The 12767-nt window shown below is 38.7% G+C and overlaps 1 protein-coding gene across 1 annotated transcript in view; it reads left to right on the forward strand.

The window, feature by feature from the left end:
• The window catches only part of DNAH8 (dynein axonemal heavy chain 8), a 367281-nt gene that overhangs the window by 237037 nt on the left and 117477 nt on the right, over positions 1 to 12767 (forward strand). The window contains exons 63-69 of the mRNA XM_049891307.1: positions 1373 to 1526; positions 3307 to 3471; positions 5038 to 5264; positions 7197 to 7315; positions 9413 to 9516; positions 11048 to 11224; positions 12457 to 12624. Coding sequence (XP_049747264.1) covers positions 1373 to 1526; positions 3307 to 3471; positions 5038 to 5264; positions 7197 to 7315; positions 9413 to 9516; positions 11048 to 11224; positions 12457 to 12624 — 1114 coding nt within the window. The remainder of the gene's footprint in view (positions 1 to 1372; positions 1527 to 3306; positions 3472 to 5037; positions 5265 to 7196; positions 7316 to 9412; positions 9517 to 11047; positions 11225 to 12456; positions 12625 to 12767) is intronic.

A 12767-nucleotide genomic window follows, 5' to 3' on the forward strand; every position in this document is an offset into this window, starting at 1 on the left:
TATGCAGCAGTTCTACTCTGACCTATAGGGTCTCTGTGAGTGGGAATCGACTTGACAGCCCACAACAACAACAAACTTAGAAGTCTCTAGGTGATGCAAACCATTAAGCACTTGCCTGCTAGCAGAAAGCTTGGCCCTTTGAACTCACCTAGAGGCACCTTGGAAAACAGGCCTGTTGATCTGCTTCCAAAAGGTCACAGCCTTGAAAATTCTATGGAGCAGTTCTACTCTGTACACATGGGGTCGCCATGGGTTGAAATCTGCCTGACGATAACTAACAACAACAAAACATCTGTAATGCCCACAACAACCATACCTGTAGATATTACCAGTATTTCTGCAGATAAAGAAATAGAAGTTGAAAAATGTGAAAGAACTTTTCCAAGATTGCAGAGCATGGATTTGAACCTAGGTCTTTCTGGCTCCAAAGCCTACTTTCTTTCCATTAGACCATATGGTTTGCATTTCCTGTTCTTTACACTGTAAAATCTCCTTCAAGTGACAATTTCTTTGTAGCCTGTGTCATTGACTTACTCATCAGAACTTACATACAGCGCTCCAGAAAATGTCTGCTTTTTTTTTTTTTTTTTTTTAAATCATATTGCTTCTGGTAGCACATGCATTTAGCAGAAAACAGAGTAAGCAGAAAAACAAAGACCAAGATCTTTTTTTCATAATCACATAATTATAAAATTTCTATTATTTATACCACATTGTGTAATGAATCTTTTTTCCTTAGGGCTGCTCTATAGCTAGCCACTTAGCTATGCAATTTGCTGCTATATATAATTTATGACTAATTTTATTCATAATTTATTGTGAACTTCTCACCCATCCAAACACATCAGATAAGGTTCAGATATTACCTTTATATTCACTTGGGCAAAACTGATTGCTAAGAACTAACAGATTGCAGGTACTAGAAAGTTTGTTTCCCTATCCTCAATTACTTTTCATAGATTACTTCTGGTAAATTCCTCTTTCTTGCTTCTCAAGTTAAAAAAGCATAGTTGTTTGAAAAAGAACATGTAGACATTTAGCTCTAATCTCTGTTTTCTAGCAGGCACTTTGATTTATGGTCTCTTGGAGCAGGTACAGTTTATGCTATAATTATCAGGGGTTTATTATGTCTTAGGAAAACCTGGTGGCATAGTGGTTAAGTGCTATGGCTGCTAACCAAAAGATCAGCGGTTTGAATCCACCAGGTGCCCCTTGGAAACTCTATGGGGCAGTTCTGCTCTGTCCTATAGGGTTGCTATGAGTTGGAATTGACTCGACGGCAACAGGTTTGGTTTTTTATTAAGTCTTGAGATAAATTATGACTATGTATTTTATAATTTTAAAGCTCCTCCTGCTTTTTTTTTTTTTTTAGGTCTTATAATGTGAGTAATCTGACAGAGGACTTAAAATTTTTATACAAAGTTGCTGGTGCTGATGGAAAAGGCATCACCTTCATCTTTACTGACAATGAAATAAAAGATGAGGCATTTCTGGAATATCTTAACAACTTGCTATCTTCAGGGGAGGTAGGTCTCAAAAGTTGAGAAAAAGTGCATATTTGAAGTTTTTTAAGTCATATCTGAGTAGAAAAAGCAGCAACCCTTCAGAAGCGGGGCCAGTTAGCACTACTTCTGATTTTAGAAAGCACTTAAATATGGGATTTGGTAAATTTTCTGAAGTTCCTGTGAAATTAATGTTGCCCACTTCCAGATGTTTTGGTCAATTTCAAATATTATTCCTTATTTGTCTCTTCAATCTTCAGATTGAGCCTAGGAGAAGCCAAGTATTTCTATCTATGTTGGCTCAGTGGTAGAATTCTTATCTTCCATGTGGGAGACCTGGGGTCAATTTCTGAGCAGTGTGCCTCATATGCAACCACCATTTGTGAGTGGCAGGTTGGGTGTTGCTATGATGTTGAACAGATTTCAGTGGAACTCTCAGACCAAGATGGACTAGGAAGAAAGGCTTGGTAATCTACTTCCAAAAATCAGCCAGTGAAGACCCTGTGGATCACGGTGCTCGTATCTGACATCCATCATAGGGGTGATGCAGGAATGGGCAGTGTTTCATCCCATTGTGAATGGAGTCACCGTGAGTCGGTGGCCAACTCGATGATAGCTAACAACAACGATAACATCTCTCTCTAATAGAGAGGAGTATAGAATGGTTGAAGGAGTTATGTTAGCGGTAAGTGACAGTAAGCAGTAAGAAGTGTCATCATTTTGGACACCACTTGGGTGAGCACTTCCATGACCACTCGCACATTTGGTGCTTCATTAGAAGGGCTCACAAGACTCAGCGTAAGCTGTACTCACGGCTAAGATTTATTACAGCAGCACAGTAAGGATACACAGCCCCATCAATAAAGAAAGAGATACATCAAGTGGAGTCTGGAGGGAATCGATATGCAGGCTTCCTATGCCCTCTCCAAAGGGGCCATACAAAGCATGTTCTCCCTCCATCAGGAATGTAGTAACACGTGTGCCATGTTTCTGCCCAGGGAAGCCTGTTGGAGATTCAGAGTCCAGTGGTTTTATTGGGGGCGCTGGTGGTGCAGTGGTTAAGCACTCGGCTGCTAACTGAAAGGTCAGCAGTTCGAACCCACCAGCCACTCTGTGGGAGAGGGAAGTGGCAGCCTGCTTATGTAAAGATTACAGCACTCAATGGTCACAGGTTTGGTTTGGTTTTGATTTGGTCTTGTATTGACTCCCTTGGGCTCACAAAATTCCAGATTCCCAGATGGAAAGCAGCTGTTCGTTTTATATCACATTGTACATGCAGTCTAGGCACAGCGGAACAACCTTATCCATTCTAATGGAGGAAACATTCCCAAAACCGAGCTCCCAGATGGCAGCCCAGATGCCAGTGGCCAGCCCTGCCAGCATGTCCTTCTAAAGAACAGACATGCTGTATGAACTCTTTCCTGCACAAAGGTGCATATTGACACTGAATCGTGCACAAGCTAGTTCAGTATCTTGGAGCCAGGGTTGAGGAGATTGACTATGAGGTGAAGAATAGAGGGCAGCACCGGACAATTTAAAGAGATAATTGAAGTGGTGGGAGAGAGAGCTTTTTGGTGATAGCTGTTTGGAGCAAAGGGAAACATAATTTGATCTTGATCAAGCTATTCAATAGAAGGTTGCACTCTCGGTAATTTCTGGCAAACCAGGCGTTTAACTGTGGAAATGCAGAAAGAAAATATTTAAAAAGATGATGTGTAAGGAAAAACGAGAACCAGACCTTGGCAGTGAAGTGACTGTGAGGAACTCTTAAAACTCAACACACTTTCTTGTCTATTCCTCAAAGATCTCCAATTTGTTTGCACGGGATGAGATGGATGAAATCACCCAAGGTCTGATATCGGTGATGAAAAGGGAGCTGCCTCGCCATCCTCCTACCTTTGATAATCTCTACGAGTATTTCATTTCGAGAGCGAGGAGGAACTTGCATGTTGTTCTCTGCTTTTCTCCAGTGAGTTTTTATTTTATTTATATCTATGTAGGAGGAGTTTTTTTTTTTTTTAATTTAGATGCACTTAGTTTACCTTCTCTGATGAGATAATTTTCTCAGAAGCTAACTTTCGTAACATTGAATTATAATTAATATTTCACTGATACCAGTCTCCACCTACCAAGATCTCAAGACCAAAGGGTGATAATTTAAAATAGGCATATTTTAAATATGCCTATTTAAAATTAAAAGAATTAAATTAAATTAAAATAAATTAAAAATTTAAAGAAATTATCACATAGCTTACAATTTTAATTAATTACCTAGAAATATAAATAGTTTTTTTAATCAGTGATATAATTTTGTCCAGCTCTGCCCCCGGTACAGATGTACCATTTAAAATGTCCCTGGTACAGGTTCTGTTATTTCCTAGCTCACTGTGCTGTCCAATATAGTAGTCATTAGCCATATTTTGCTATTTAAATTTTAGCTAAGTAAAATTAAATAAAAGTGCAAATTCAGTTCCTTGGTCACACTAGCCTCATTTCAAGCTCTCAATAGCCACGAGTGCCTGGTGGTTATTGTACTGGAAACAACAGATGTAGAACATTGCCATCATCACAGAAAGTTCTACTAGAGAACACTGCTCCAGGGGTCTCACTAGCTTACAAGCCAGCCTGCCTAATTTTTAGATAGCCTAATTGCCAGAAGGGAGCCCTGGTGGCACAGCCCTTAAGCGCTTGGCTACTAATCGAAAGGTCCGTAGTTCGAACCCATGGGAGAAAGATGTGGCAATCTGCTTCTGTAAAGATTACAACCTTGGAAACCCTATGGGGCAGTTCTACTCTGTCCTGTAGGGTCACCATGAGTCGGAATCAACTCAATGGCAATGAGTTAATTGCCAGAAGGCTCTTTCTTTTACAGAGAATTGAATTTAGGCTCTCTATACTTTTTCCCTGGTGGCATAGTGGTTAAGTGCTATGGCTACTAACCAAAAAGTAGGCGGTTCAAGTCCACCAGGCGCTCCTTGAAAACTCCATGGGGTAGTTCTACTCTGTCCTATCAGAATTGACTTAATGGCAACCGGTTTGGGTTTTTTTTGGTACTTTTCCCCTCTGATTTTGAATCTGCCCTGTAAAATGAATGAGATCCCTCACCCATATGAAGCTTTCAGATATTTTGAGGCAGCATTTATAGACTCCTCAAGCTGTTTTCTTTTAGACCAAACATCTCCTGTTGCCTTCACCTGTTCTCACTTGTCATAGTATCCAGGTTTTTCATTGTCCTGGTTATGTCTCTCTAGAAGGGTTCCAGTTTTTTCAATTTCTTCTTTAAAAAGTATCTCTAAAATCAAACCCAATAATGCAGACGTAGTTTTAGGACAAGGAAGAGAGTGGAAATATTGCTTCCCTTCATCTGGACACTTGATTTATATGTTAATGCGGCCTAAGAAGAGATTTAAAAAAAAAAAATTGTGATGTTGCGCTGTTGCCTCAGAATGTATAACCCTGATAGGTTTATGTTTTCTCTCTAGCCAACTTGTAACCCCTTTGTGTTTCTAATGTTTTTTGTCTTTGCCATCAATAGGTTGGTGAGAAGTTCCGTGCCCGTTCTTTGAAGTTTCCTGGCTTGATATCAGGTTGCACTATGGACTGGTTTAGTCGCTGGCCGAAGGAGGCTCTGATTGCAGTGGCCTCCTATTTCCTTTCAGGCTACAACATTGTCTGTTCTACCGAAACTAAAAAGCAAGTCGTAGAAACCATGGGTCTCTTTCATGACATGGTTTCAGAGAACTGTGAAAATTATTTTCAAAGGTAAGTGCCATCACATAAGCATAACAGCTACAGAGCCTCAGTGTTGACTCGGAAGAGGAATTCAGCGTAATACTCAGTAAGAGACTCCTCGTGTTGATCGAGCACCAAGTCCCAGCTGCACTTAGATTTTTCTTGCTTTGATTCTCCTAGTGATTATGCATTGAAAAGATGATAAAACAATGAGATTTAAAAATTAACTAGTGTCCACACTTAAATACCGCTTTCCCCTCCAGACCCCAAAGTAACAGATGCTTAATGAGTCACTTTATTTCATTTACTTAATTTTGTTTTGAAAGTGCCCTTAACTAATTCATTATAAATGGTTTAAAATTAGTTTCTTGTTCGAATGTATGATTCATTGTGATTTCAAAAGTACGCTGTTTTAAAAGTTTCTTTATTGCCTTATGTTAAGGGAACATTGAGGTTTTGTATTTGCATTGCTTAAATTTTATCCGTGTTTTTCATGCCAAACAATTATGAAACAAAATTTTAATTGCCCATTGGAAAGTACACTCACTAAAAACAGCGATGGCGTTCATTATGTGGAAACTGGTATAAACAGTTCAAAAATATCCTTTTTTTCCCCCAAAGCATGACCAAAAAAAAAAAAAAAAAAACAACCCACAGCTGTCAAGTCGATTCCAACTCATAGCGACTCTGTAGGACAGAGTAGAACTGCCCCATAGAGTTTCCAAGGAGCGCCTGGTGGATTCGAACTGCCCACCTCTTGGTTAGCAGCTGTAGCACTTAACCATTACACCACCAGCGTTTCCAAAGCATGTAGTCAATGTGTAAAATTGAGAAATGTGGATAAAGGTGGGTTAACATTGGTCTCCAGAGCAGCGAGCTCCTCAATGAATGAGCTTCACCCGGGGACCCTTTTTAGTGGGTACAGCGCACCGTAGAAAGGTTACGCCTATTTTTCTGCATGGAGAATCTGGGTAGCACTTATATCAACTTTCTGGGGGATCCATATCATGAAACTTTGTCTATCCTGGACCCTCTCCTTTGCTTAAAGCCACCCATTTTAGAGAATTCTATATAATCTCCTAGCTTCTCTTGGTCAGTCAGTGTGTATTAATTTTTACTGTGAGGAAGATTTTCTTTCTACCTAACTTGAATTCCTCCTGCTACTGTCATCTGTGGATGTAAAATTTTACCTTCATACAACTACAAAAGCCTGTTGCTTTATTTTTTTAATTTGGTGTATTTTCTAAAATTTTCATATCATCTTAAGTTGTAGAGCTTTATTCTCAATGTCACATGTATGTAACTCTATAAGGGTAATCACATGTATGTCCAAGTCCATAAAACTTCAAAAATGTCAAAAATACTTCAGAACTCCAAAAGTGAAAAAAAATTAATGTAAATGGTAGAATCACTTTATAGTATGTGAAGAGCTTGTCTTTCATCTGAGTTTCTTCTCTATAAAATTATTTTTAATATTTCTTTTCATGGTTAAATGTAATTCCTATACTCAACTCATAGTGGATTAGAACGTTTGAATCAAATGTGGCTGTCTTGACTTCAAGGAAGATCCAGTGACTCAGGGGAGAGCTTGGTTTTATGTATGAAAATGCATCGCAGCACAAATGAAAATTTACAAAGCGTGTTCTTATACGTTACCTTACTTGAGACTCAGAAAATTCTGTGAGGTGTAGGGCAGAGATTCTCCTCAATATTCCAGATGAGGAAATAGAAGTCCAGAGAGATAGTGAGGGTCAAGTCAAAGACCCTAAGCCCCATCAGACAGGAATCTAGTACTGTTTGTACCTCATGGCTAGGGAAGCCAGACACAATTCCTGTCCTCTTGCTAGTGAATCGCTCTATAGGACTACCCTGGTTTTACAACAGGAAGACGTCTGTATTGACATGTTTTGGGGGTGCACTAAAATGATAGATATGAAGAGAGCTTTTATGTTCTACTTTCAGATACCGCCGAAGAGCACACGTGACCCCAAAATCCTATCTCTCGTTTATAAATGGTTATAAAAACATTTATACTGAAAAGGTGAAATATATTGATGGACAAGCTGAACGTATGAATATTGGTAAGAAGAACACAATCTATTTCAGGGGGTTCGTTTGATACTGATCCTAATATTTTGTTGATGGATATTGTTCTTTTTGATGAGAAAATACTAGCTTTTATATTTGGATAATTTTGAGGGATGCCCCTAAGTATCTTCTAACCTGTCAAGAAAGTGTGGGTAGAAGAAGTTGTAAACTGAGGTGCCTGTTTTTTCTCTAGAACCATCTCTCTCAGCTTGTTCGGCTCTGTCACACAGTAAGTCACCATAGTCACAGAGCCACTGTTCAGAGATAGGGCAAAAGTCAGCTTACAGTTTTTTATCTCAGTATGATTTTCCTTGATTTGCCATGTTGATGTTGTTGTTGGTTTCTGTCATCAAGTTGGACCCCAACTCATGGCAACCCATGCACAACAGAAAGAAACACTGCCTAGTCTTGCATCATGCCATCCCTATAATTAGTTGTGGATCAGACCACTGTGATCCATAGAGTTTTCACTGGCTGGTTTTCAGAAATAGAGAGCTGGGCAAAGTATAAATTGAACAGATTATATGTCCAGAAAGCATGTGGCCCCAATGACCCAAAATGCATTTTGTTGTTGTTGTTAGTTGCCATCAAATCGGCTCTGACACATGGTGATCTTACGTATAAAAAAAAAAAAAAAATTTTTTTTTTTTTATAACAGAGCTAAATGTTACCTGGTCCTGTGCCATCTTTATGATTGTTGGTATGTTTGAATCTGTTGTTGTGGTTATTGTGTAGTGCTTTCCAACCTAGGGGGCTCATCTTCCAGCACTATATTGGACAATATTCTGTTGTGCTGAATAAAGTTTTTGTTGGCTAATTTTTGAAAGTAGATGGCCAGGCCTTTCTTCCTAATTTGTTGTAGATTGAAAGCTGAGACTGAAAGCTAAGACTGGGAGCTCCACTGAAACCTGTCCACCATGCATGATTCCACTGATATTTGAAATACTGGTGGCATAGTTCCCAGCATCATGACAACATTCAAGCCACCACAGTAAGACAAACTGATACCTGGGTGGTGGAAAACATACTTTAGTGCTTTCTTTTTATTTTGCCTACACATCACTTGGTCTGTGAAGTTATGGTGGTGATAGAAACGTTGTGGAAAAAAAGCTTCTTCTGTTGTTTTTCTCATGGTTCACGTTCTTGAAGCCTCTCTGCATGATGCTGTAAAACTATTGGTGTGCTGAAGCGGACTCATACTGGCTCGTGAATGCCTATTGTTAAATTTTTAGGGATTTTATGAGCCAGTTGTTAAACAAAGCCTTTAGTAAAATTACATCGTATAAACTTACAATTAAATAAATTATATTAAAAATAAACATGATAATTATTTTCTACTACATCTTATTATTATTATTAATGTTCTCCAGGTGATTTCTATCTATTTTGCCTGCGTGGTGGAAATATTATACGGTAGTGTCCAAGTGAGAATTTCTTGGCAGCTCAAAATCAGCCCTAGTGGGAATATTTACACCATGGAAACTGGCAGACATACAAATCGGTGCTTCTTCCCCCTAGAGTCCCAGATGTTTCTTTTCTCCCCCAGAGACCTGAACATTTACTAATACCTCTCACTGTCTGGAATCCAGTAAAATGTGAGAAATTCACTTAACCAGTTGTTTTTCTCTACAATACTGAGAATCACAGTTACAAAGTTTTAGTTTAGTTTTTATAGCAAAGAGAACTACAAAAAAATGTTAATGTATTATCTGCCTCATTGTCACCTCAGCTGCAACATAATTCAAAGGCAAAAAAATGATAGAAACTGTTTACAAAAAAAAAAAAAAAATTACAAAGCCAAGGATAATACATTTGCCCAGTACATTTCCTGGCTAAGATAATCTTATCCAACATAGCATTGTGACTTTCCCTTAAAAGCAGCTAGATAATATCCTTTCATCAGAGCTACTTACTGTACCCTCTGTTGAAACTCTCAGAAATATGGTCAGTATTGTTGCTCCTAAGACATGTATATTTTTAAAGCTCTTGTTCATAAAGACTCATGTTAGTGATAGTACTTATATGGTGTATATTCATATACTCAGCAAGAGTGTGTACTTGTAAACTGCCTGATTATCATATTTTCTAAGGTCTTGATAAGCTGATGGAGGCAAGTGAGTCTGTTGCTAAACTCTCTCAGGATCTTGCAGTGAAGGAGAAGGAATTGGCAGTGGCTTCTGTGAAAGCAGATGAAGTGAGTTTGTATTTATTTTATGACTAGTGATGATGCATATTTTTCCATATTAAAAAAAAATGAACAGGGCTTGTAGACTGTGGTTAAGTGAATATTCAAAGACCATTAAATATTTTTGTTTAACTCATATCTGTTATATGTTCTGCTTGATCTGAGGCTATTATCTCTTCTCTCACTCTGTCTCTGTTGTTCTCTCAGCTCTGTTGATGCAATTCTTGCTTGACTATAAGTTGTATTTGGTCTTCTTTTTGCTCCATATTTAGGGCGGCCCAAGCCTCATCTATAAAGAAGGAAAAGGATAAGGGGAAGAGTTAGTGAAATTAAAAATATATATATTATATATATACAAATATACCCCCACTCCTCACTTATTGCCTATCTCATTATCTGACATTTTGCATTTACAACAATAGTAAAAAATCTACTACCTGACTCATTTACACATTAATGACATACATCTGGCAGTAACAAACACTGAGGTGTGAGTCCTGAGTAGTGCTGGCTGTGATGGTTAAGGTTGTGTGTCAGCTTGGCTGGGTCATGATTCTCAGTGGCTTGGCAGTTATGTAATGATGTAAGTTGCCACTTATAACAACTTGGTCTTTGGAACCTAATCATGTCGAGAGGTGAGCAGTGGGGATATATGCATATATACAGGTAGCCCCTGACTTACGACAACTCCATCATATGTTGGTTCTGACATAAGTGGAATACCTTATTATTATTTTCATTATTATTGCTTTTTATTGTCAGTATCTTTATAAATCCAATCTTTATTTATCTTTGGGGAAGAGGAACATTACATGTAAACTTACAGATATGATGACATCAACAAATTAAGTGCTGGAACATTCTATGTAGTACATGTTAATAATGATATGATGTACAAAAAAATAAACTGGTGGTTGTAAGCATGGTTCATTGTAACCCAAATACATTGTAAGTTGGAAACTACTGGTGTATGTATACTCCTCCCAAGGTGGTAGGGATGCTTATGTGCTGCTCCTTATCTATCACCCTCCAGTCTCCAATTGTTCTCAGATTCCACTCCCTGAGAGTCAGTTAAGAATAGATATGTAGATCATGACCCTTAGCCAGTTACTGGAGTGAGTGAGATAACGTAGGAAAGGCGCTTAGCACAGTGCTGGCATAGGGTAAGCACTCAACAAAATTGGCTATTTTTTTTACTGTTGTTGCTGTGTGTTTACTGTGGTTTCTGACAGCATTCTACTTACTTGAATTGTTCCTAATTCTCCAGAAATTGCATATATTGGAAATGCCATTTTCCTGAAAGCTTGAAGTACTTATTTATATATGCTAAGCTTGAGAAAAGCTTAGAAAATAGAAGACTGCAAAGAACTGCTCAAAGGAATTACTTTTAAAAACCTTAACATGCAGGCAACTTAGGTGAAGAATACATTTGGACTTATTCATGTTTTGTATTGTATTAAATACGAAATATCTAATATAGCTCTGTAAATTTAGCTTGCAAGGCTTCTATTTGCTCTCATGTGTTTCCCCAATTTAACAGGTATTAGCAGAAGTCACAGTAAGTGCTCAGGCTTCGGCCAAAGTGAAAAATGAAGTACAGGAGGTAAAAGACAAAGCCCAGAAAATTGTGGATGAAATTGATAGCGAAAAAGTAAAAGCTGAGACCAAACTCGAGGCGGCTAAACCTGCATTGGAAGAGGCAGAAGCAGCCCTGAATGTGAGCAGTGCATTGTTAACCCTCCTGAGAAAAGTCCTAGTGGGCACCATGTTTCCTTGCATGAAATTAACTGTGGAGTTTTTGTATTCAGAAAACTGAATTGGATTCTTAATGTGATTTATAATCTCTGAGTCTGCAAACAAATGTTTCCATTGCTTTTACTTTTCTAAGTTTTTATTTTTTTAAAGATTTCACTTCCCATGAACTTATTATTTTCATTCCATAAATCAACCTTCCATGAGAACTGCAAAATAAGGCTGGCAATTAATGACTTAAACTATAGCATGAGGGGCTGAGATTATATGCAGAGCCTTCCGGGTTTCTCCAGCACCCCATGCAGGTTATACCACGCCCATTTCTTAAAACCCTCTTTTGCTTCCCCACTGCTCTCAGGATCAAGGCCTGAGCCAGCCATCCACTGCTGCTTTGGAGGCAGGCAGATGTGCGTTTTCCTCTCATCACCACCACTTCTTAGATATGTGATCTGGAGTAAATTTACGTAACTTCCTTGGGTTTCTATGGGGATTATATTCCCCATTGACACTTGAGGGATCGATGTAAATTAAAAGTAGGGAATCCACTGTACTGGACATACAGAATGTGCTCAAGAAACATTAGTCCTGCTGCTGAACCTGGCTTCTGTCTATGCCTTGAACTTCATCTCTTGATAATCTACCCCAACATACAGAAACACCTATGTAGGCTTTTGGAAGGATCAAGAGCACATCTTTAAATGTGCCTCTCTCTCTGCCAGGGATGCCTTTCCTAACCTTCATTGCCTAATAAGAGTTCGTTCTTCAAGACTGGGCTCATATCTTACCTCCTCCAGAACGTTTTCAGTACTTATTCTGGGCCCTCCTTTGCTTTTCTGTCACCCCTGTGCTTCTGTCATAGCATGTATCCTCGTTTAGGGTAATCGTGTCTTCTCTGCCCTCCTCAGGAGACTTGGGGTGGTGAGAAATGAATGGTCATGGTGTTCTAACATGGTTCGTTGGGAGTAACAAGGGAAAAAAAAAAGAACAAAAACAAAGAAACAGAAATCCCAGAATAACAGTGAAAGACCCATTATGCAAACATCTTGGAATTCAAACCTTTGAGGAGATAATGCCAGAGCCTGGGGGGAGACTAAGCTTTAAAGTTTTCTACCTTGACTATTTGAAAGTTATTAGATCTCCACATAACTGTTAATATTACTGAACAAAAAATATATTGCTTTTGAACCCCCAATACAGACTATCAAACCAAACGATATTGCCACAGTCAGAAAACTTGCAAAACCCCCACACCTTATTATGAGGATCATGGACTGCGTTCTGTTACTGTTTCAAAAGAAAATTGACCCTGTTACTGTTGATCCAGAAAAACCTTGCTGTAAGCCATCCTGGGGAGAATCGTTAAAAGTAAGTAGAATCTATCTTTGTAAGCCCTGTGAGGCGCATCTGGTGTCCCCAGCCCAAGACATTCAATATAGACCAGACAAGCTGACAGACAGTAATTGATTATTGTATATTGAAGAGCTTATCTTAAACTGCATCACCCCAAA

This window comes from Elephas maximus, chromosome 1 (genome assembly GCF_024166365.1).
Source record: "Elephas maximus indicus isolate mEleMax1 chromosome 1, mEleMax1 primary haplotype, whole genome shotgun sequence".
Taxonomy (NCBI): domain Eukaryota; kingdom Metazoa; phylum Chordata; class Mammalia; order Proboscidea; family Elephantidae; genus Elephas; species Elephas maximus.